Here is a 24,177-nt window from a genome sequence, read left to right as displayed (position 1 = left end):
CCAGGCTGAGCTTTGGGGTTTTGCCCAGGAACAGTGTCAATGTCCCATATGGAATGAACCCCCCCCTCCCCTGCACAGTCACAAAGGGGCTCCACTCCGTCCCACGCAGGTGCCTCTGGCACCTCTGTGTCCAGTGCCTTTCTCCCAGGACTTGCCTCCATCACCTGGTGCCCCTTCCCCTCCCTCCCACCAAGGGTTACCAATTTTGGTTGGACGTATGTTCCTGGAGATTTCATCACATGAATTCCTGGAGACTCCAGGCCAATCCTGGAGAGTTGGGAACCCTAGTCCCACCCGACCCCCCCGCAGTTCCACCGTCTCCAGGGCAGCGGCAGTTGGCCAGGGCCAGGGCCGGCGGCGACATGAGCCAGCAGCAGCAGCGGGCGCCGCGGCCCCTGTACTTCCCGTCCCTCTATGACCGCGCCGCGCCCAGCACCGCACCGCTGGCGGACTGCGGCCTCTGGCGGAAGCTCTTCGTGCCCCTGCGGGGGGGCATGGCTGGGCCCCAGCGGCCCCCTCCTGGCCTGGGCCCTTCTCCTGCCGCCGCCGCCCGCAGCTGCCCGCGCCCCTGGCCAGCCGGGCTAGCCCCCATCCCCTACGAGCCGCTGCGCTTCTTCTGCCCCGTGGCCGACAGCGGTGCCGCCCCGCGGGGCCCCGGGCAGCAGCAGCCAGATGGGGAGATCTGCGAGCTGGGCATCCGCCTCAAGGAGCTGGAGCTGCTCGAGTTGACTGGGGACGGCTCCGACCCACAGCAGTGTGCGTGTGTGGGCATGGCCGGCCCAGAGCGGGGCTGCTAGCCCGGCCCAACCCGGCCCCGCTAACCCCCTCACCCGCCCACAAGCTTTCCACGTCTCCTGCCAGCCATGGGGGCCACTCCGGCCCGGAGCCCTGGCACACGCCAACCCTCTGCAGGCCAGGGCCCCTCGCCCACAGTGCCCTGAACAAATCCTCTGCATCAGCTTTCCTGGGCTGTAGCTCTCCCTGTCCACTAACTGAGGCATGGGCACTGCCCCCCAGCAGTCATGGCTCTGCAGGCCTGTCCCCAGCTGTAAGCACCCCTCACTCTCTTAGTCCCCACATGAGGGCCCCCAGTACAGGGGCACGGACCTTCCTTTCCCCTCATCCCCCATCCTCTGGGCAGGAGCATTCGTACCCCACTCCCTGGCCATGCACTTCGCTGCATCCAGAGCAGTCTCCCTGGGGGCTACCACTATGCCCTTAACAGGACAGCATCTATTGAATAGACTGCATGCAACTTCCCATCCTCACAGCATTAGATGTTTTGAGAGGTGCTCAGGACTGCTCCCACCTCTAAAAATGCTCACCACTTGCCAGAAAAAAAACTGTGGTTTTTTTCCCCTCCTGTGAAAACGGCATTTCCCTTTATTGAATGTAGAGGTACAGATGGAAGGAAACTTACCTTGCTCTTACAGGTTTCAGCTCTGGCCTGGTCTACACTGGGGGTGGAAAATCAATCTAAGTTACGCAACTTCAGCTACATGAACAACATAGCTGAAGTCGACATACTTATATCTACTTACCGCGGTGTCTTCACTGCGGTAAGTCGACGGCTGACACTTCCCCATCGACTCCGCCTGTGCCTCTCGCTCCAGTGGAGTACCAGAGTCAAGGGGAGAGCGCTCAGTGGTCGATTTATCATGTCTAGACTCAATGTGATAAATCAACCCCCACTGGATCGATTGCTGCCCCCGGATCCAGCGGGTAATGTAGACAAGCCCAGAGTGGTAGCCGTGTTAGTCGGTATCAGGGGTCCTTGGGGCACCTTAGAGACTAACAAATTTGTTTGGGCATGAAGAACTGACCAGGCCCTAGCATTAGTATTGGGATATAGGAGCACTCAGGAGCAGATCACTACTGAAACCAGCATAGGTCAGTAGTGACCTGATGTTCAAAGCTAGTGGTGAAATGTTTTTGGTGTTTTCATTTCAGTTCCAAGTCAGCAAAATGTCCACAGGAAAGGAATAAAAAAAAAAAGCATGGCTGATAACCATTTTTGGCAGTCACAGCAGAGAAGCCAATCATTGACTGGACATAAAGATTCTCATCTCTTCCCCCAAGCAGAATCACATTGGCAGGAAAATCTGAAATCTTTCAGGAGAGCTAAAGTCACACAAAAATTAAAAAGAAAATTTAAATCCATAACATACAAAACCTCTAAAATATCTAAAAGAAACTGTAATATGTAGCTTTAATTCAATTACTTTACCTAAGAATAAATTAATCGGATATTCTATGTGTCAAAATAGTGGATAGCTTTTTCCACTTTAATATCTGATTATCTTCAGTGAGTTGTAGCGGTTTACTGAGTTTCACATGAAAGTGTGAGTTTTTTTATGAAAGTATTTTATATTTACATTTTTAAGTACTAGAAACAAATTAATGTTATGTTCCATTCCTTTCTAGATAAGCTTTTGAAGGCACTAAAAGATGAAAAAGTTCAAGGCATAAAGACAAGACAGAATCTGAAAAAACAGACACCTACATCATCATAAGGATTATTTCAGTTAGCTGTTCTATCATTATGTTACCTTACAGCATTGTAATGGACCCTTCTGTGTGATATTTTATTGGTTATATGCTATTCAGTTATACTGCCAAGTTAGAAATTTACAGTATATATTCTTTATTTGTTTTTTTGTACTTTATTTATCCAATACTGAATATTTCAAATACAAAAAATAATCATTTTGGGGTATTAATCTTTATACGATAACTTGAATATTAATATGTGTTTGGTTTACCGTAATAGCAGTGAGAAAAAGAGAAAGTGACATCTTATCTTGCTTATGTTTCAGGATGAGTGTTGATGTTGATCACCTGGTTACAGCTTTACAAAATTGACGAGGTATATTACTGAAGACAAAGGGCATGGATATTGCCTTCCTCAGAAATATCAGGAATTTAACACTGCTGGAGGCAGGATACTAGTCCAGTGACCCAGCATGGTAAAATCCTATGTTCTTATGACAGAAAGCACAATAATTCTAAGATACCATACAGGTCCCCAAAATACACTAAAATACATACTAAGAACAAGAACACTTTTCCCCAGTCTCTCTCTGATGTACAATATTATGCAATACCTGAGCTTATCACCTCCTGCCATCCTAGCCTGTCTTGCTCCCCAGCATGAGCAATTTCCCACTAACTGGTTCATGGGCCTAGGAACAACAGACAGCAATGTAAGGATTTCAGGGTGCAGGTAGATGGGGGTTCCCATTAGAAGGAAGACAGCACCCATTTTCCACACAGTGATCACCCTAAAGCCTAGGAATGTGGTTAATTCCTAGATAGCTTACAATAGCAGGTTTTTCTTGTCCTGAAAAGCCAGTCCTCTGGGATCTAATATCTGACAGGGTTTTTTATATTGATTTCAGTCTTGCATTCCATCTGCACTCAAAATATATCTTTCATATTATGCTCCACTCTATGTTATCCATAAGGGGAGGAAGAAGAAAATAAATCTATGACTACTTTGTTCTAGCTCAGAGGTTCTCAAACTGGGGGTCGGGACCCCTCAGGGTCACGAGGTTATTACATGAGGGGTTGCAAGCTGTCAACCTCCACCCCAAACCTCGCTTTGCCTCCAGCATTTATAATGGTGTTAAATATATAAAAAAGTGTTTTTAATTTATAAGGGGGGTGTCACACTCAGAGACTTGCTATGTGAAAGGGGACACCAGTAAAAAAGTTTGAGAGCCACTGTTCTAGCTGCTTTGAATCATTAGATTTGTAGTGGTAGAGCACAGAACAGATGTAATCTATAAACAATAGATCATGTGTCCAAAAATCATTTTAAAATAACATGATGTAGTGAATGGGACAATGGAAAAGAGGATATTGGGGAACTAAGAATATTACCCTGACTGCAGTTTAGATGACAATGATTCATGGGTGCCTGGCTACTCAAGCTGCTATTGCCTCAGAAAAATATAAATGAGTTTTATCAAAAAGAAGAACGGGATTTACTATAGGCATTGTTGACCATGCAGCTGTACCACAGACCACAGGCGTTATGACTTGAGATTTTGTTTTGGTAAAAACAAAAATATACTTCAGAAGCTGCACTTAAACAAAGGACTTGTACTGCTTGGATAAAGAATGCACTTCTCTCTGACCCTTTCATCATGCCACATACATGACTGACTACAATGGTGGGAGACTTAAGAAAAAGCTCATTATATATAAGGCCAGTTTGATAATTACATTGCAGCAGAGGAAGGATGGTCTTGTAATTAAAGCATAGGACCGAGTCAGGAGACCTGAATGTTATTCCTAACTCTGCCACAGACTTCCTGTTTGATCTTGGTCAAGTCACATTTTCAAAAGTGGATTTCTACTGTTGAGTGCCTGCCTTTTTGGGTGCCCAACTTCAGTCTCCTAATATCTGCCCACCTGCAGTTGCATTAGAAGTCAATGGGAGTTGTGGCTGCTCAGCATCTGAAAGTCAGGCCATAGTTGTCTAAAGCCGGGCACCCAAAATTGGAGGCCATTAACTGAAGATTTTGGCGATGATCTCTGCTTGTGTCCTCATCTGTAAAATGGGGACAATATCTACCTCAGGTAACTGCAAGGCTCAGTTAATGTAGAACATAGAGCTTCTCACATAAAAGAGTCTATATAACTACAAAGTATTATAGGGATTTTTTTCTTAATAAATTATTTGATGAAGTTCATGTTTTATGACTTTTTGTGTTTGATTGGGTTTTTTATATTGCCGGGGCTATAATAGATTTTATTGTCCTTTAGAAACATGTAGCATTTTTGGAGGGATAATGTCCTGGTGCACCTGAGAGGATAAACTGTCAATTGAAAACAGTGTTTAAAAGGAATGTCATTTCACGAGCAAAAACAGAGGCAAGAATAGTAGGGAGATTGAAAGCCAATAGATTGTAGAATAGCTACAATAAGTGCATAGAACTGCTGACTATGAATCCAAGAAGAGCATAAGGAAGGAAGCAAGCAAGAAGGAAACATGATTATCTGGAATTGTATGACTTCTTGTAGGAAATAACTGATTTTTTTTTTTTTTTTAACCCTGGTGCATGTCCACTTGATGGCAGTATGAACCAATATTTACAGCAGCTCATGGAGGGACTTTAAGGCAATTAATACATCAAAACCAATCCCATCATCATTCCACCCTGGGACTAACAAAGTGAACAAACTGTTCAACCTAGTTTTGGGATAGGAGACTATCTGAACTCTGGGATGGACGCAAACAGCATATTAACACCACCTCGTTTCCTGTCATCCCTTAGATTTAAGCTGCACCATCTGTCTGGTCAGCACCAACTGTGCCAAAACAAATTCTGCAGTATTGTCTAGTCAGGTTTCAGTGATCCATGCAATGGCAAGAGTTTCATCCTTCATAAAATACGAAGTTGAACTTTAGTAACCAGGAGCTTGTATCAATCAGTATGAACCGAAGGTTAGGATTTTTATCCCCCAAGAAATGATTACAGGTGAATCCAATAGAATCAAGATTAAGCATAATTCAGGTTTATGCTTTACACAGTCCTTCCTGTCACAACCATTACCTCAAAATTCAAGGGACCTAGGTCCTAACAACCAAATCTTCCAGGTTTCCATATGCCTGGACATATGGTCCAGTAGTTGGGACACTAGCCTGCAACTTGGAAGAAAACTCCTTGCTTCACCAGTCTTCCTATGTGACCTTGGACAATACAGTTAGGCCCACATTGTTAACGATATTTAGGCATTGTTCTGCTCAGTGTTGCAAAGCCAAAGTGATTTGGAAGGCTAACTCCCATTTTCAAAAGTGCCTTAAGCCCTCAGGAGTCCCACTGACTCAGTGAGGATTAGGCAACTTCTCCTTAGTGTATGTTCAACAGGCCTCAAGTGGCATGTGACCAGGATTCATCACTGAATTGGGTTCACCTGTGGGATCATTAACTTCCCTGGTTTGGGCCGAATACTGATAGGGAATGCAATGTAAATGATGATCCATGCCCCCCATTAAGTTACTAAGTGCCTTGCAATGATGAGCAGAGCAATACCTAAACACTTTTACAAATCTGGACCTTAGTTTCTCTGGGCCTTAGTTCCCCATTTCAAGATTAGATATGAGTACTTTTCAGAAGAGTGCTAAAGATAAAGACAAATTTAAAGAAGCATTATGGGCACAGGTGCCAACTTTTCAAAGGATTAGGTTACTCTGTCAACCTTCCTTCCCTCAAAGGCCTGAGCCCTCCTATGAGACTATGAAAGTTGCAACTTTATTAAACATAGCAGGACACATTGCTGTAGTGCAATGACTTCTATGGAGTCTATGTTGTTCTCTAAAAGGCAAACTTGGCCCAGTATATATAAATTATCAATTACAAATATCAAGCAACTACATAAGGGAAATGGGGAATATTTAATAAAATATCTGTCACTGGGTTCAGGATACAATCCAGCCCAGAGAGGGGTTGTGTCACCACTTGTCCTGCAACCCTGGGTACCTTACAATGCTTTGCTACTGTAGCTCCCAGCCTGGGATGCTCACAACCAGCCTGCAAGTCACATGCTGAAATGTCTGTGTGCTAGATACAGCCCCTCTGGTTCAGCCACTCTGACCCCAGCAGCCTCACTACAGCGTCACAGCCTCACTCTGGCTTCTAACCAGCAAGGTGACCCCAACATATGTCCCATTCCAAGTTTCCCCAAAATGGTGTGCTCCATAGTGTCCAACCCTCTCCAGGACAGCTCAGAGAAATAATATGGTTCATTTGTTCCTCTGAAGACACAAAAACATATCACAGCTTATTAACTCAGCTGGGGTTAACTCACCCTTCCATTTAAACTCCGGCATTGAGAGTTGGTTTATAGTCCAAATAAAACAAGTTTATTAAGAGAACATAATGATAGGTAAATGATACTAAGTAAAAGGAATAAAGTTAGAAAGGGTTACATGCAAATAAAAGTGAAAACATATCTGAAAGACTAAAACTTGATCTAGCAAAATACAGACTTCGTTCAAGATGGTTTCTTACCTATATTCAGTTTTCAGGAACTTCAAACACCCCCACCTTGGTTGAAGGACCAATCTTTCTCAGCTAACAAGAGCTCTGTTCCCTTGTGTCTGTGTAGTGAGGGCTTGTATATTCCAAAGATCAATGACTTTGTTTAAAGAGCCAGAGTGTCCTATCACCCTGTATGTAAATGAGGCTTCCATTGTTCTATTTCCACCATTGTTAATTTACATAGAAGACAGGTAAAGAGCTGCCTTCTCTCCTATCTGGGAGCGTGAAGGGGTGAGCTCCCCACACTAGCCCAGCAAGACCTGGATTAGGCCAGGTGGGCCCAATCTACTAATTAGGCTGCAAGCAGGGAGCTTTAGGCTGGAGGCAACTAATTAGAAACAGGATCACCTGTGCAAAGCCGAGTAGCTGGCTGTAGTAGGGGCACCTGGGGAAGGCTTCAGGAAAACAGGCAGCAGTCACTCCCTGGGAAAAGGGAGGTGGGTTGTGGTGAGAGAGAGAAAGAAAAAAAAAAACCAAGCATGTTAGGAAGCAGGCCAGGGAAGAAGCAGTGAGCAGAGAGGAAAGCCCACAACCTCTGAATTGAGGGTCCCTGGACTGGAACCCAGAGTAGAGGGTGGGCCTGGGCTCCCCTACCAGCTACTGGGGAGTGTCAAGGGTGTTGTAGGTGCCAGCCAGCAGGTCTGGAAAGACTGGATTTCCCTGGAAGGGGAGGACTTTAGTGACCTGGCCGGAGGGTCAAGCCATAGAGAGGAAGCTGCAGACCCAGGAATGAGCAGGGGAAGACAAAATGGGCGAGATCTTCCTGGAGAGAATGTAAGCTGGCAAAGCTAATCCCCAGAACAGTCAGCAGGAGGTGCTGCTCATGGTGAGTGGACCCTGTGACAGGGAGGGAATGTGTTTCTCCCTGTTTGGCCACAGACCTTAAAGCATACCTGCACTGTGTCCATATTTCCTTATGGTGTTAATCACCAGTGTGTCATTGGCTTTCAAAAAAAGAGACCTCATTATACACACTTCTATAATGCAGTAATATTGCATACAATCAGTTGATTCGACTGCTTATCACTTGAAGTTCAGGTCCTTCAGCTGCCCCCTCCACCCCCCCGTCTTTATAGATCAGTAAACCTTTACAATGTATTCTTTGAAAAGTAAGTCAGACCAAGTTTCTCTCTCATGCTTTTGTCTCCTCCCCCACTTGTTGGGTTGAATTGTTTACCTAATATGTAAAAATGGACTTTCATTGTTGTTGCCTGAAGACTGGGTGGTCAGAGACTCAAATACACATCATCTTGTCTAAGACAGAGTGTGCTTATGCCTTGCTTACCAAATACATTTTAAAAATATAATTCTAGCACATTCGTAAGTTGTTTGTTTTTTGTACACCCTCTGTGCATACATCATGCAAGAATATTAATGGTTAGCAAGTTATTGATACAGATGCATATTACAATGATACAGATTATAACCATAGTAAATTGAGTTACACTGAACCTCTCAGACCAGCTGAAACTCATTACCTGATAACAGTGAGCCTCTGGCATTTGGATGCTCTTAGGGTCACATCTCTGTCCCTTGCAGGAAGGTTAGCCACTGGCTGATGTGAAGGCAGCAGATCAGAGCCCTCTTTCCTGCAGGGGCAGCTGCCACCATATTTTCTTTCCCCTTCATGTGGAAGAAGCCTGGTTTGTCACCTTTGTCTGTTTACAATCTTCAGGACATAATGTCAAAGTATCCATAATTTCACCTACCAAGCTGTTACAAACATTTCTTAGTGACGTTAATGACCAGTGTGGTGGTAGATTTTTAAATAATATATTAGATGTCACCCTTTAAATAAATATCATGACACCAATGTGTGAGGTGTAAAGAGCATGCCAGGCCTGACAAGAGTTGCTGGATATGGAGCAGTAAATCACAAATGGGCCTCTGCCACAATCTCCCACAGAAATGAAGCATGGTTAATAATCTCACTTGGAAATATATGCACCTTTGCAGAACTGTGGGCATGCGCTTGCCTGCAGTGCATGTGCGCATAAACTGCACTTGCTATTTCTATAGTTTGAATACAATTGCATTAATGACCCATGGAAACAAAACAACCAACATGAATGACATCAAAATGTTTATTTATACATGCAAAATTTGTTACTATTTTTGTTTCCTGTTTTCCTTGGATTTTGTCACAAATTTGTTCTCAACTATGGTGGCATATAGTGCATTTTTTTATACTAGTTAGTGTATCTGCAAACCTTATATGTTTATTGATTTCCTTTATAGATATTAAAATATTCAAACTAGAAAGAGAATATCAACATACTATTCACATTGTTTGCATGAGACAAAAACAATGTAGATGCTAGTTAGGAAAAGGTAACTAAACAGTTCAAGGTTTGTGCCTCTCAGACCAATTTTGTAAAGCACTCTGGTGAATCAACCAATCCATCTGCACTGCACTCAGGAAAGTAACAATTTGGACCAGGATTTTGATTCACAGGCAAAGTTTTCAAAATGTCAGCAAGGAGTCCCCTTTCATTTCCAGCTTTTTAACAAGGAAAGCTTCTCAAAGAGCAGCTTGTGACATCTCCACAGCCAACATCAGGGGTTGAGCAATGATACCCATCGCTCTGAAAGCAGTGAGTGTCCATAGTGATACCCATTGTTTCCTCCATGGAATGCAGTTAATTATTTCACTTCAGAAATCTGAAGCGGCTTTGGCTGCTTTGTGGTGGGAACAGTTAGATACTAAGACTTCATAGACAAGAAAACATTTGAGCTGTATTTTAAAGTACTTTGCAACAAGCAACCAGGTCCACCAGCTTTCAAATCTCTTCCTCTTCTGAGCTCACTATGACAAAATGTTCCAAACATAGGCCTGACCTCACCATAAGGGATCATTAGAGAGTAACATAGTCTTAAACTAGAACTATTTTAACTGACCCTGGTACAGCTGATATGAAATCCAAAAACAATATGTTACAATACCAGTACCTCTTCTATTTTCAAAGAGGTGTGCAGAATTTTAGTCACCTGACTTTTGAAAATGTAGGACTAAGGGCCTAGCATCCATACTTAAAAGCAAGGAAATAAGAGCTATCCCTTAACTCTAGGAAAACTGGCCATTTTGTAGGTGGTTGATAACTGGAGACTGGACTTGATAGCAAATTGGAGTAGATCCATAGATCAAGCAGGATTTCTAGGAGATGATACATAGGACAGGTTGAGATCTTGAAGCAAGTAATTAACAAGACTAGTCAGTTGTTTAGTACCACAGATTTACATAAGGAGATATATGCTACACCACTACATGGGCTGAAAAAAAACCCAGCATAAAAATAGAGCAACCCCAGGGGTCATTTAATTTTTTACAGCAGTCTCCCAAAGTCTGACCTACAGTCCAGAACCACTGTAGTTGTGCCCACTACCAGGACTCCCTTAATGGCCCTATTCTGTGTCTGTCCTGAGGAGAAATTCTTTCCTGGCACAGTTCCAGCCTCTTTATGTTACCAAGGTGAATGGTCCCTTGAAATGTGTTAATTGCTTGTATTAAGCAGTGACACTTTGAGTTAGTTTCCCAAACCCGAAGAAGAGCTCTGTGTAAGCTCAAAAGCTTCTCTCTCTCTCTCTCTAATAGAAGTTGGTCCAATAAAAACAATTATCAGCCCCCTTGTCTCTCTAATATTCTGGGACAACATGGCTACAACACGTGCATAGAACAACGTCAAGAGTCCCAGAAAAGGAGTGAGAAGGGAATATTATTAGGCAACAGCCCCTCTTTACTACATGCTCCCTTCAAGAAAAGAAATCCAGGCAAGACTAAATGACTTTCCTCTGCAGCTTCTGCCCCTGTCTGAAAGGCGTAATGTGCACAGATATAAGGGAAGTAGCCAGTTGCAACAAAGATCCCAAGTTGAGAGGGAAACTCCAGATAGGAGACTTGGGATCTACAAGCCATCCTTAAATTCTGTGATGCTTGCTGGTCAGGGCCACCCAGAAGGGGGGCAAGTGGGGCAATTTGCCCCAGGCGCTGGGACCCACGAGCCCTGGCTGAGAATCCTTTTCCTGGCTAGAAACGCCTTTTTAATTTTTACTCACCCAACAGTGGTCTGGGACTTCGGTGGCGGGGCCTTCACCCGCTCCGGGACTTGCGCGGCACTTCGGCGGCGGGTCCTTCAGTGCCGCCAAAGTCCCGGAGCGGGTGAAGGTCCCGCCGCCGAAGTGCTGCCAAAGACTCAGAGCGCCGCCCGGTGAGTACAAGCGCCGCAGCGGGTGGTGCCTCTTTTTATGTCCGCTCCCCCAAAATTGCTTTGCCCCAGGTCCCCTGAATCCTCTGGGCGACCCTGTTGCTGGTTGTGCTCCTGCCCCACACCTCAAAGCTACACACACCTTCCCCTTGGAGGGAAGAGCAAATCTCCAACATGTGGCTCTTTTAGCCTTATTTTCTCCCTCTCTCAAGTTTTTACATGTGAGGGGAGCATCAGGCCCTCAGGAGGTCACTCCGCACCCTTGGAAGCTCTAGTGATTCCAAGAGAGCTGTATGATCACCATTAAACTGTAGGGCAGCATATTTCTAAAGATCATATCAAATGCTGCAAATAACCGTTTGTTACATGCTTTACTGTGGGGGTGAGACAGAAAGGAAAATAGTAATCAAAAGGAGAAAAGTGAGGCCTGCTCCACTATAATGATGGTAATATACAATCTCCAGCAAGCAGCCAGAGCAGCTCGTCTATTGGAAAGGACACATTAGGAACAACCACCAGTTAGCAAAGCATGTTTTAAGATGTTTTATTTAATTTGCCAAAATTGCCAAGAAAGAACATATACAACTTCAACTAAGCAAAATCAACTAACATTAAAAACAAATTCTATGAAAGCATATACCTCTATTCTGTAATCACGCTACAATTCAGAATGAAAACAAATCCATTTGTAATGACCCAAACACGTTAACTGGTTATTTGTCAATGATATGTATAATTGTAGCATTAGTACGTCATGTTTTTAATCAAAAAGGATACAATTCCTGGATATTTCATTGTAATTGCATAGTATAGTATTAATATTCATTATTCTCTTTCAATTTAGTCTCCAGACTTTGTCTTACAAATTGCTGCTGAAACTCTTAATTATGCAACTTTTCTTGATTTCAGAAATCTCTAATTTGCCCATTTTGAAAATGGGCAAATATGCTTGAGAAGTCATGAACAATTTTCATTTACACAACTTGTTACAGTGAAGAGGAATCATGCTGTGAACAAAGATAAAATGACTATTTTCATCCTATGCAGGGCTAGTCCTTTTGATAATTCAAAGATGCAAAAATACATTTTAATTGAAAAGGGAGCTGATTTCCATGGAACAGGAAGCAATGTATGTAGTTAATATTCTATTTTAGGAAAATCTTCTAAAATTTAGAAGCTAATACTGGAAAGGCTTCTTAGCAAATATGAGAACAGCCTCAGGTGGAGTTTTTCCCCTTTAAATAACTGTATTTTCCAATGTTTTTAAAACATCTGGTAATTTGGAGACTCCTGTACAATTGAAAAAACCCACAACAATAAACATTCTGTATTAGTATAACAGCTTCCACCCAGGGATCTCAAAATACCTAACCAATATTAGTGAATTACACCTCACAACACACCTGAGAGGCAAGGCAATATTATTACCCCCCATTTCACAGATAGAGAAGCTGATGCTTAGCAAGGGTAAATGATTTATTCACTGTCACACAGGAAGGCTGTAGAATAGACAGGAACAGACCTCTGGTCTCCCAACTCCCAAACCTGTGTTTTAACTACAGGACCAACCATCCTCTCTTTAAACAACAATATGATACTTGTGCAACTTAATAAGTGGATGGAAACAAGGCTCACTCCTGCTCCCTTGAAAAATCTAGGGGAATTTTGACAATGGCTTCAATCGAAGAAGGGAAATATATTTGTGTCTTTTAGTGCATTTTCTACCACGTCATCAGCAAGCTTCAGCAAACAAGACACTGATCTATGGAATATCACAGCAGTTAATTAATATATACATTACCTGATTCTCCTGTCACACCAGTTTTATACGAGTGTCCTAAATGAAGTTACTTTTGATTTACACTGGTGTGAAAGCAGAATCATAAAATATATGTATACAGCAGGTAAAGTGTTAAATCAAGCAAAACGTTGAAGAACCTTTGACGCTGTATCCATTTTGGTTTTTTAGGAGACCAATACAACCTTAGCTAAAATGTTACTTGAAGTTGGGCTAACGGTGCTGCGTTTTTGAATTCTGACCTATCATTCACATCCAAAGGCTAGCTCCATCTTGTTTTTGAGTTTTTGGACACTACTGTTATTCTCAATGATGCTACTGTATTTCTGGTACTATACTAGCTAAGGGCTGAATGCACAAGTCAGAGGAAAAAAAACTAAGTATTTGCAGTCTTTGTGGCATGCAAAGTTCTATGGAAACTAATTTTGGGTGGTTTCTTGCACTTTGCACAGTTCATAATGTAGACAAGGCCAACGACAGCGTGTACACCCAGAAATTACCTACACTCAGATTTTTCCTGTTTGTGGGGGTTTTTTTGTTTTGTTTTTGTTTTTAAAAAGAAGAAAGGAACAAATTCTCCACTAAAAAAAGTACATAAAACTGATTTTAAACAGCTCCATTCAAACCAATAGTGCTGCCACTTTTCAATGTATGGTTAACCCACATTTCCTGTGAGCCCATGCACTACAGGAATCAAGAGATCCTTGCCACTCAACAGGCTTCTTAGGTCCTGGTCAATCAGCTGGCATAAGTTGCATTATTTTGCTGGTCCATGTGATCTACACTAAAATATCCATTTTTGAAAATTTAAGTCATTTAATTGAGCCTAAGAGCATATGTCAGAAGGAGCTGTTTAAAAAAAATCATGTACACAGGCACTCTTCATGTGGTCCCATTGGAGTCTGCTAAAGCCAGTACTCCATGCCACAGGTGTGTGACTTTAAATGATGACATTGTATGCCATGGTATTTTGAGAATAGTTTACAGGGCATAGAAATGCATTCAGCCGAAGCAAACTAAGGTATATCCTTGAATATTTGATCTGCTTTGTAAATGTGTCACTCAGTGGAGACAATTTTCTGTACCATTTACACTCCTTTGGAGCCTTTACTGTCTACTATGTAAATGCATATTTATACAGTTATTAATTATTTACAGACTATAATAGATTGAAACTGCTCCTTGGGAACTGACAGTTGAGTGTTGAAAACTATATTCAGGCACTTTTTAAAACAAGCATTATTTTGACCCAATGTAAGGTTTCATACAATATCTCTATATTGTATTTAAACCAGAGTCAAACCAGATATTATTATACTTGATAAACTAGCAGCTCTGGGCCTGATTCTTTCACCAGCTTTACCCAACTGCTTGGGGCTAAAGCCTCTGCCGGGCCTGCAGAGAGCTTGATGTAGCAAAGATGGCTCTAAGGGTCAGACTTTTAAAGGTATTTAGGGGCCTAAAGCTGCAGATAAGCACCTAGTGGGATTTTAAAAATAGATGCTTCAATGGGGATTAGGCACCTATTGACTTTTGAAAATCCCACTGGGCACCTATTTTCTTCTAAATACTAAATTTAGGTGCCTAAATACTTCTAAAAATCTGGTGCTAAACTACATTTCTGCCCCATGATTATGAGGCAGGCTGGCTGGCTCGTAGCCTAAGGGTTGCTTTAATTCACATCTGCTTGTAATGACTAATGATAAGCAGCTGTAACAGAGCACACTCCAGTCCACCTAGTCCAGGCCCCATCAGCACCTGTCCCACCACCACCAAGGCATCTATGCTACACTGGCTTTATGCCGTATGAGGATTCCCTGTACAAGGGACCTCATCAGCTGCGTCTTTAGGGTAGTTGTCTAACTGCTTGGCACTGCCTCAGCAGTACAAAGCCACTACACTGGGGTAGGAGAGAAGGATCTGACCTATTAATTTCTGTGGAGTTACTCCAAATTTTCCCTGGTGCAAGTGAGAACAAAATTAAGCCCAGAATTAGTTTCATGTCATTTCCCAGCAGAGCCATTGCAGTGGTAGCTAGGGATGATTTTCAAAAACCAATTACTTGGTCATCTTTGTTAAAATTCATTTTTTTAAAATAGCAAATGAGCACCCAGTACATATGGTGAGCTAAAGATTTATAAATCTCATTTCACAAGTAAGGCTTTTGTATTTTTTGGTCAGATTAGATATGTAGTGTTCCAAAAAGCATTCAAATCAAGGAAATCTGTTGTTCTGATTTTGCACTCCTACAATTTAAAAAAAATGGAAAAACAATCTCGTCCTTACATAAATTGGCAAAACAAATATCTCCCTCTTGGGCTCACAGTTCAAGAATCAAGCTGCTGCCCAGAGCAAAAGTTTATTTTGACCAAGGATTAAACCCCTGAAAGAGAGTTTGGCAGATAAATTGTGATTGACCATTAGCTATACTGGCACTGTTTGGCAGTGCTATGACATTTACACACAAAATACTATCTGTAAATAACATTATGCTCCTAACACAAATGCTGATATACATTTCACCTTGAACTCTCACCCATTTGATAAAATCGCTCAACACGCCAATAATTTTCTTTGGAGCCATTGCAGAGGATTGGTTACAAAGGATCTGGTTCCACACATATGTTGAACAATGTGTATTATTTACTCTAAAGGCTGTATTTTGGCACGAACATGTTAAAAAAAGAAAAGGCATGCAGGGTAGTGGGAATAGTATTTGATCCAACAGACTGGAGATGGGGTAGTATACTGTGTACAAATATATTTGAATGCTTATAATACATGGTATTTCTGTGTGAGAGATTCCCCCCCCCCCTTTTGTATTTCGGACCCATTGCACTCTACTGCAACAGTTCTACAGGCCCAGAAATGCAGTCCCTATCAAGGCAAAAATCCTGGTGCAGTCAATGTGCCTGATTCCTCCTACAGTTTTATCCATGCAGCCCTAGGGATTCTTTAGGGTTCCATGGTGTACATTAAGGCTTGTTACCCTGCGAACACTTAGACGAGCCATCAACATTGAACTGTGCTTTTGCAGGCATTTAGACCAGCGCAGTGTGACTACAATGAGTGTGAAATGCCACCATCCCTATAATAAGGCTACAGTATATCAGTGCACAAGCGGGTTAAAATCCATTTGATTGCTACCGTATTATAACAAGTGCCTTGTATGACACTGTTTTTTTAATTTTACATTAGGATACATTCAAAATATATTAGAGTGACATGTAACATGCTGGTACACATTATACATGTCAAGTCAAACACACTCTTGGTAACTAGAAGCCATTCTGCCAAACAGAAGCCTGGTGTAATTCCATTGCCTCACATGGAGTTGTTCCAAGTTGTTCTATGGCTTATTGTGGCCATAGAAAATAGCAGTAATTGGAGACTTTAATTCATAGGCTATTTTGGGATAGAATGGGGTATAATGGATATCATTGCCCTCTGTTAATTGGATATTCAGTGATCCTCAGCAATGGAAAGCAGTGAAGCTGCTGTAACCCCAGAATTTTCTGACCTACAGGAATCACCATGCCCGAAGGGGCCTATAGCTCCCAGACTACATAGATACTCTTATTTTTTATATTATATTGAACACATTCTCTCCCTAACCATTTTGTGGCTATGGCTACTCTGAAGCTATTTTACATGCACAAGGACACTCCGGTTCTTTAGGATCCATTCCCCATTTTTACAGAGTAGATAGTATTGCCATGCAATGCTACAGAGACACGACAAGACACCAATACTGTTCACATTTCTACTGTGTTCAGACTTCTCACAAAACCCAGATAAATTGGTTCCTTCAGAAAAAAAAGACTATTTAACAAATCACTCCCCCTTATCCACCTCAAGTTACTGTTCTACAGTAATTACAAAGAATACATATTAGATTATTGAGTGTTTTAGCTCACATACTGAAATGTAGTTCAGCATTATTTTTCAATTTGAAGAGATTTTTCTTTTTTACTAATGATTTACACATCTGAAGACAAGACATTGATCAGGATATCATCATTTCTTAAAAACAAAATCCTAAAATGTTAACATGGAAATGCTATTTAACAGAATGTTAAAGATTCATGGGCAGATCTGAGAAGTCACTTTCAGGCTAGGTCTTTTCCAATAAAAATGGCTTCTGATGAGACTGCAACTCTAATTGGTAGGTACGGTCTATTTCCTTCTTTTAAATCACTGTTGAAAAACTATATTGAAACTGCTGGCATACAAAATGTTTATTATATTATAAATTATTTGCACACTGTATTTTAACTGTTTCAGAGTAGCAGCCGTGTTAGTCTGTATCCGCAAAAAGAACAGGAGTACTTGTGGCACCTTAGAGACTAACAAATTTATTAGAGCATAAGCTTTCGTGGACTACAGCCCACTTCTTCGGATGCATCCGAAGAAGTGGGCTGTAGTCCACGAAAGCTTATGCTCTAATAAATTTGTTAGTCTCTAAGGTGCCACAAGTACTCCTGTTCTTTTTGCGGATACAGACTAACACGGCTGCTACTCTGAAACAGTTAAAATACAGTGTGCAAATAATTTATAATATAATAAACATTTTGTATGCCAGCAGTTTCAATATAGTTTTTCAACAGTGATTTAAAAGAAGGAAATAGACCGTACCTACCAATTAGAGTTGCAGTCTCATCAGAAGCCATTTTTATTGGAAAAGACCTAGCCTGAAAGTGACTTCTCAGATCTGCCCATGAATCTTTAACATTCTGTTAAATAGCATTTCCATGTTAACATTTTAGGATTTTGTTTTTAAGAAATGATGATATCCTGATCAATGTCTTGTCTTCAGATNGCCCACTTCTTCGGATGCATCCGAAGAAGTGGGCTGTAGTCCACGAAAGCTTATGCTCTAATAAATTTGTTAGTCTCTAAGGTGCCACAAGTACTCCTGTTCTATTTTAACTGTGTCATTGTATTGTGCTCAGAGAGCATAATTATAACATGATTTCTCTTTCCAGGAATGTCCTTACTGTCTTCATATAACCTTTTTCTGCAGTTCTTTTAAAAACTGCAAAATGATGTTATAAACAAGTTAAAAAGCCATTACAAATGAAGATATTAAAATGCATCTGTGAATAAAGTGCACCACAGTGTTTTTCTAAGTAAACCAGGGAATTTTTCAATAGATAGCACATTTTCAATACAATCCCAAACAGAATTAACTTTGGATATCTAACAGTTTCTTCCCCAGGTGCGGGGGTCGGGGGAGGAGTTGATTTAACTTTGCCATCATAGTTTTGTCTCTCTAGGAGGATGCTAAGCTAAAATTTAAATGAAAATTATACTGGTGAAACTTGGTGTAAATAAGGCCTAACAGACACATTCAGCCCTGGTGTATGAGAGTGCAGTTCCTACTGAAGCCAATGAGAATTTGGCCCAGTATCTATAAGACTTCACTTTCAAATACAATATTTTCAGGGAGACAGAAATTAACACAAAAAGACATTTGGATGCATTGTGTTACACTCATGAGATTAGTATTAGTTGGTTGATAGGGAACTGGGACACCAGTCTGTCTTCATTAGACTCATATTTATATGAAAGGCTGAGTTTCTTTGGTGCTTTGTTCATTCAAGTTATCCAACTGCCTATTTGTGTACTCTAGGCATCAGGTATCCATCTTCACCAATAAGTTGCTCAAGATTTTTCCCTTTTTTTGCAATTGGTTTATGGTAATTTTCTGTCCATAATAGATTGGTCACGTGTATAAATATACAGCATATATTTACATAAAGATTACAAAAATACATTTCATTTATATCTAATTAAGTAACAAAAATGAAATTTCACATTTGTTTAAAGATCAACTAGCATTCCAAAATCTTTGAATAGGTAAGGTCTTTAGAGCAAGAGACAGCTGTTTCTTCCAGGGTAGCTATGCATCACTATCTGGAATGAGTTTTTTTAATTTTAATTTTTTGAAAAAATAGCTCTGTTTTAAAAGTTTGTGCTTCAACAATTTCAACATCTCATTCCAATCTTTTCTTTTCTTTTTCCTGTCCAGTCAGTTTTTTTTCAAATGGCCATAAAGCTAAACCAAGCTCCCATTCTCACCTCAGTAAAGACCAAAGAAACTCATTACGAAAATGGAATGACCAGATAAAATAGCATATGCATCTGAAGCTGAATAAATTAACAGGATGAACAACATTACCTTTAACTTCACTAGCCAAACATGTCCAGAACACAGCATCCCATAAGCAACTTCAGTTCCCAAAGCTAAATTATTACTGAAGGAACTGGAAGTATTTTGCATAATCTCCTAACTATTTTGTGTGAGATTGCAAAAGATGAATACTGTCAAATTCAGCTGTTTAGGTTTTTGACGAGGTCGGATTCATATAACAGTGCAGTATAACCTTTATCTTGAGCAGTCTACAGTCATTGTAGGTTCAGCAAATATCCCTCTTTTTCACAGAACAATAATATTTTGTTAAATCCACATACTTGTTTACTTATTTACACTTTAATGTAATCAGCAGGTCCTCTACATTCAGAATTTCCTACAGAGACTGAGAATTCTAGAGTTCGTGTATTCATTGCTCCAGTGTAATCAAAGTCAATCACAGCTTCAGGTAGCATTCTCTGGCATCACTTTACTAGATGTCATTGTTCAAGAAAGAGTACAAAGCACTATGTTAAATAGAGGTCTTCTTGTCAAAGCAGGTGTATTCATTATTCCAGGCTGGATAGATTTGCTCAAGGTTCTCAAATTTACCAGCTTCACAATGCATTCAGAATGAATACCTCTTGAATGTAGGACAAAACTCAAATAACCATTTTTCATTTGTGGGTTTCTGAAAGCTTTTAGCACCCACCTCCTTTGTTAATCTTCCTTCCCATCGTGCAGCACAGGCTCTCTTAATATTGCAAACACATTCTCTGTAACTCAACAGTGGCATTAGTGAACACCGAAGCCACCAATTACCCCAATACAATTAACTCTCTTCACAGTCTTCTCTTCTTTCTGGCCTTTGTAATCTCAATAGGATGAGAGCTGGGACTATTTACAGGGTACATTGTTTATATTACTTATTCACATCAAATTCTTGTGGTTTGAATGTGGTTTCTAGAAGGAAAGGACTGACATTGCTTTACTGCATTCAGCCCTGATTATTTTGTAATGAACTATTAATATGATCTCTACCATAGAAGATTTATGGCCTTTAGTTTACTCAGTACTACTGTATTTTCTTCTTTAATCACAGAAATAAAATTGACATGCAGAAGTTATTTTAGACAGTTCTACTTTTGTGCCCCTGATTCTTAATAGACTGTAGTATTACACAGACATATGTTTAATAGCATCCTAGTGACAAAGGGCTCATAGGACAAGAGCTAAGTGACAAACAATTGCATATCATAAATAGAACTTATCAGTATTAAAGAGTTGCCTGGCAGCATCTCCTTATCCAGCAAACAGAGTCTGTATCTTCAAGTCCTCTTGTTCTATTTCATTCCATTGCCCAATAACCTAGTGTTAATCTTTCAGGAGAAAAATGCCATCACTTTGGCACAAGTTGGAGCAAGTTTTTAACTGAAAATTAAGACTTACTTCCTTGGCTACAACAAGGTATGTGATACAAACACTGTGCACAAAGGTATTAGACCTGGAACTCAAACATGTCTGTTTGTTTCTTGGCCAGTTTAGCAACCTCCTCTCTTATTGCCTTCACTAGAGCAGCTGTAGAAATGTTGGTAAGAGGTGTGTCAGAAGGGTCATTTTCTGAGAGGCTATGCTGAGAAGCTGCAGTAGAAGGCAACGGAGCCTGTTCCAGACTAGGATGCATGTTTGCTGGCTGACTGTACTGGCGGGGAAGTCTTGAAGGAGAGTTATGTTGGTAGCGTGATCGTGGATAAGCCTCTATGTAACCAGGGAGTGGAACCTATAGAAGAGAGCAATCACACAAAATAGCTGGCCTTTAGGTCACCTATTACGTAATCTAAAACTTCAGAGAACTCCATGCAGTTGGATCCAAATCAACATATGCCTCTTGGGGCCACATTAACAGAAAGCAGACTTCATACTCATAGTGCCACTTCACTGTGTACATTTTTGTATGTGCTGTTTGTAAGCAACAATCAGTGTTAAGTTCCCAACTATCCAAATTGTGTGAACAAATTCTCTTTGCAGAGGAAAAAAAACACTGTATATGCTAAACTGATCACCACTACAAGGGCAGATAGATGCCTTGTTGAAAGAGCGTCCCTTTATTATTTTGTATGATTCTTTGCTTTCCTATAGCTGATTTCAATACGTAGATTTATCACAGTATCCTGAAAAATATCTAAGGCATAAATTATACTTAAAAAGCCAAAGGAAGAAGAAAGGAGTTTGCTGGCTTGAAACACCACTGTCTAATCCACATGAAGCAAGCAGCCAGGTTCTGAGTCTTAACGCTCCCAATAAAAACTGACTGTGGACATAGCATTAGAGACAGGCTATCTGGGTCACTTGCAGGTTTAAACTAGTGTAAATGGTGGATTCTCTGTAACTTGAAGTCTTTAAATCATAATTTGAGGACTTCAGTAACTCAACCAGAGGTTATGGGTCTATTACAGGAGTGGGTGGGTGAGGTTTTGTGGCCTGCAATGTGCAGCAGGTCAGACTAGATGATCATGATGGTCCCTTCTGACCTTAAAGACTGAGAGTTTGAGTTCAGCACTAAGGAGCTGCCTCACCATTTACTAAAGGGAAAAACGAAGTGTTCAACCTGTCTGCTAAAATTGGGAGGAAAGTCCTTTCTCTATATATCCTCTATACCAGGGGTGGCCAACCTGAGCCTGGTAAGGAGCCAGAATTTACCAATGTACATTGCCAAAGAGCCACAGAAATACATCAGCAGCTCCCCTACCCTGCTCCCAGCGCCTCCCACCCACCAGCAGCCCTGCCGATCAGCACCTCTCCCTCCCCGCACCTCCCGATCAGCTGTTTCGTGGGGTGCAGGAGGCTCGAGGGGAGGGGGAGGAGCAAGGGCACTGCAGGCTCAAGGAAGGGGGCGGAGTGGTGACAGGACCTGGGGAGGAGTAGGGGGGTTGAGCAGCGAGCTCCCCCCAGCGCATTGGAAAGTTGGCGCCTGTAGCTCCAGCCCCGGAGTCGGTGCCTATACAAGGAGCCGCATATTAACTTCTGAAGAGCCGCATGCAGCTCCGGAGCCACAGGTTGGCCACCCCTGCTCTATCCCCATCATTGCACAGCTGGCTACGTGCTTTATTGGACAAGGAGCTTTGACGTCTCTGAAACATCAGGTTTTATGGCCAAATTCAACCCCGGTGGAACTCTTAACTCAAATGCAATTATACCAGAGATGAATACGGTCCATTGTGTCAATCAGAAATAAAGGTAATTGGAAGATTTTATTCCCACATTGGACCAGATATGCCACAGTTACACTTCAGTTTTAGTTTGCCCTAACTCCATTGATTTCAGTGGAGTTTCAATGGCTTAAATTAGAGTATCAGTGAGGAATCAGGCCCTTCATCCCTACGGGATACTAAATGTTGCTAGTGCAACATTCTGATCCTCAATGGCAAGCTCTAAATTCTTATCAAAAACTGAATTTGAGGAAGTTTTAGAACTCAGCTTCTAACTAATTGTATTTGTTTTGCAAACTGCCTAGCAAATTGGTAAAGAAACAACAGCATTTAATTTTAAGGGATGTTTTAAGCCACTGTATTTAAAGTTGTGGTTCATTTTCTTAATTAGACAAAGTAATTTTACCCGAGAAAGAGTTTACTGATACAGAGTAACCATTTTAAATCCAATTAGAAAAAATGAAAAGAAATCTCACTGATTTACAGACTTGAAGTGATTTGCACAGAATCCTACAGTCATCATAAATCAATAGAAAAGCCATTAAAATGCATACACATAGAAAAGATAGCCTGATAATTCTTTTAGTTTTAATTAGAAAACGACATGGGGCCAGATTTTCAAATGAATTTAGTTTCCATTTAGGCATCTAAATGAAGTCGCCAGATTTTCCAGTGTTCAGCACTCAGCAGCTTCCACAGAGAACAATCAGAGCTGTTGGATAAACCGTTGATAGCTGAGCACCTTTGGAAATTTGGCCGTTTTATTTAGGTGATAAATGGGAGCTCTTGGGCACTGAACTTCTGAAAATCTGCTCACTAAGGGATGGATTTTCAAAGAGATATTAGGTGTCTAAAGTTGCAAATAGGTGCCCAGTGGGATTTTGAAAAGCACCTAAACATGTGGGGAGGAGGGACAAACTCCTACTGAAATCTATAGGAGTTAGGCACCTAACTGCTTAGGGCCTTTTGAAAATCCCATCAGATACCTATTTGCATCTTTAGGCACCTATCTTTGAAAATCCGGCCCTTCATATTACATATGCTCTGCAAGATTCAGGGTATTTCTGTCCACTTGATGCACAAGATATAAAATCCACCAGGCATAGTATTTGCCTGAGTACTAGATGCAAGTGGTATTCAAATACAGCTGAGAGGCTGCACCCCTTTTTAGTACAGAATTGGACTGATCACATAGCAAACATTCATACTGAACAATATATAAAAACCACTAGAGGTCACTATTTTACTGCTTTTATTCAGCAGCAACTGAAGATTTGCTTAGACGATCATAGCCCCACCAGATACTTTTCCCTTCCTCCACCAAATATAAAGCTTCAAATCTTTGCTTTTCTTTGAGAAAGTAGTGCATTAAAGTAAATGAAGCTTAAAGTAAATTCTCACAATTTCACCAATATTTGGTGTTTTTTAAAGCCCCAGCTCCAGGAGGCATAGTGATTAGTGGAGAATCTGTTTTCATTTTTTAAAAAGTAAGGTTCTAGTCCTCATGGTTTCAGAAAGAAAGCATGAAAACAAGTCCCAAATGCATTCTAAAGGCTCACAAACCAGAAGACAGAGAAAAACCTCCAAATGTTTTCTTTTTAATTTCATGATTTTTTTAACATATTGAATTGGCAATATTGTGATTCTATTCCATAATGACAATTTTCAGATTCAGGAGATCCCTGGGCATGATATAAAGCATTTGGGGGCAGGATCTTGGTTTAAAAAAAAAGTGTGGGGGGGATATTTTTCCACATTTTTTCTTTTCTTTCCCTTGCCTAGTAAG

The 24,177-nt window shown here is 41.1% G+C and overlaps 2 protein-coding genes across 2 annotated transcripts in view; one reads left to right on the top strand and one right to left on the bottom strand.

Moving 5' to 3' along the window:
- Nucleotides 1–362: 362 nt before the first annotated feature.
- C4H11orf91 (chromosome 4 C11orf91 homolog) lies at nt 363–2,513 on the top strand. The gene is made up of 2 exons (XM_034768760.1): nt 363–756; nt 2,425–2,513. Exons 1-2 carry the CDS (start codon nt 363–365, stop codon nt 2,511–2,513), a joined length of 483 nt encoding a protein of 160 aa, XP_034624651.1.
- Nucleotides 2,514–17,927: 15,414 nt separating this feature from the next.
- The window catches only part of KIAA1549L (KIAA1549 like), a 213,467-nt gene continuing 207,217 nt past the window's right edge, over nt 17,928–24,177 (bottom strand). Inside the window, exon 20 of the mRNA XM_034769945.1 lies at nt 17,928–20,962. Within this exon, the coding sequence (XP_034625836.1) occupies nt 20,681–20,962 (282 nt within the window). The 3' untranslated portion in view covers nt 17,928–20,680. The remainder of the gene's footprint in view (nt 20,963–24,177) is intronic.

Source organism: Trachemys scripta, chromosome 4 (assembly GCF_013100865.1).
Source record: "Trachemys scripta elegans isolate TJP31775 chromosome 4, CAS_Tse_1.0, whole genome shotgun sequence".
Lineage (NCBI taxonomy): Eukaryota > Metazoa > Chordata > Testudines > Emydidae > Trachemys > Trachemys scripta.
The sequence above is the reverse complement of the archived record's forward strand: the minus strand, read 5'-3'. Positions and strand labels throughout refer to the sequence as shown.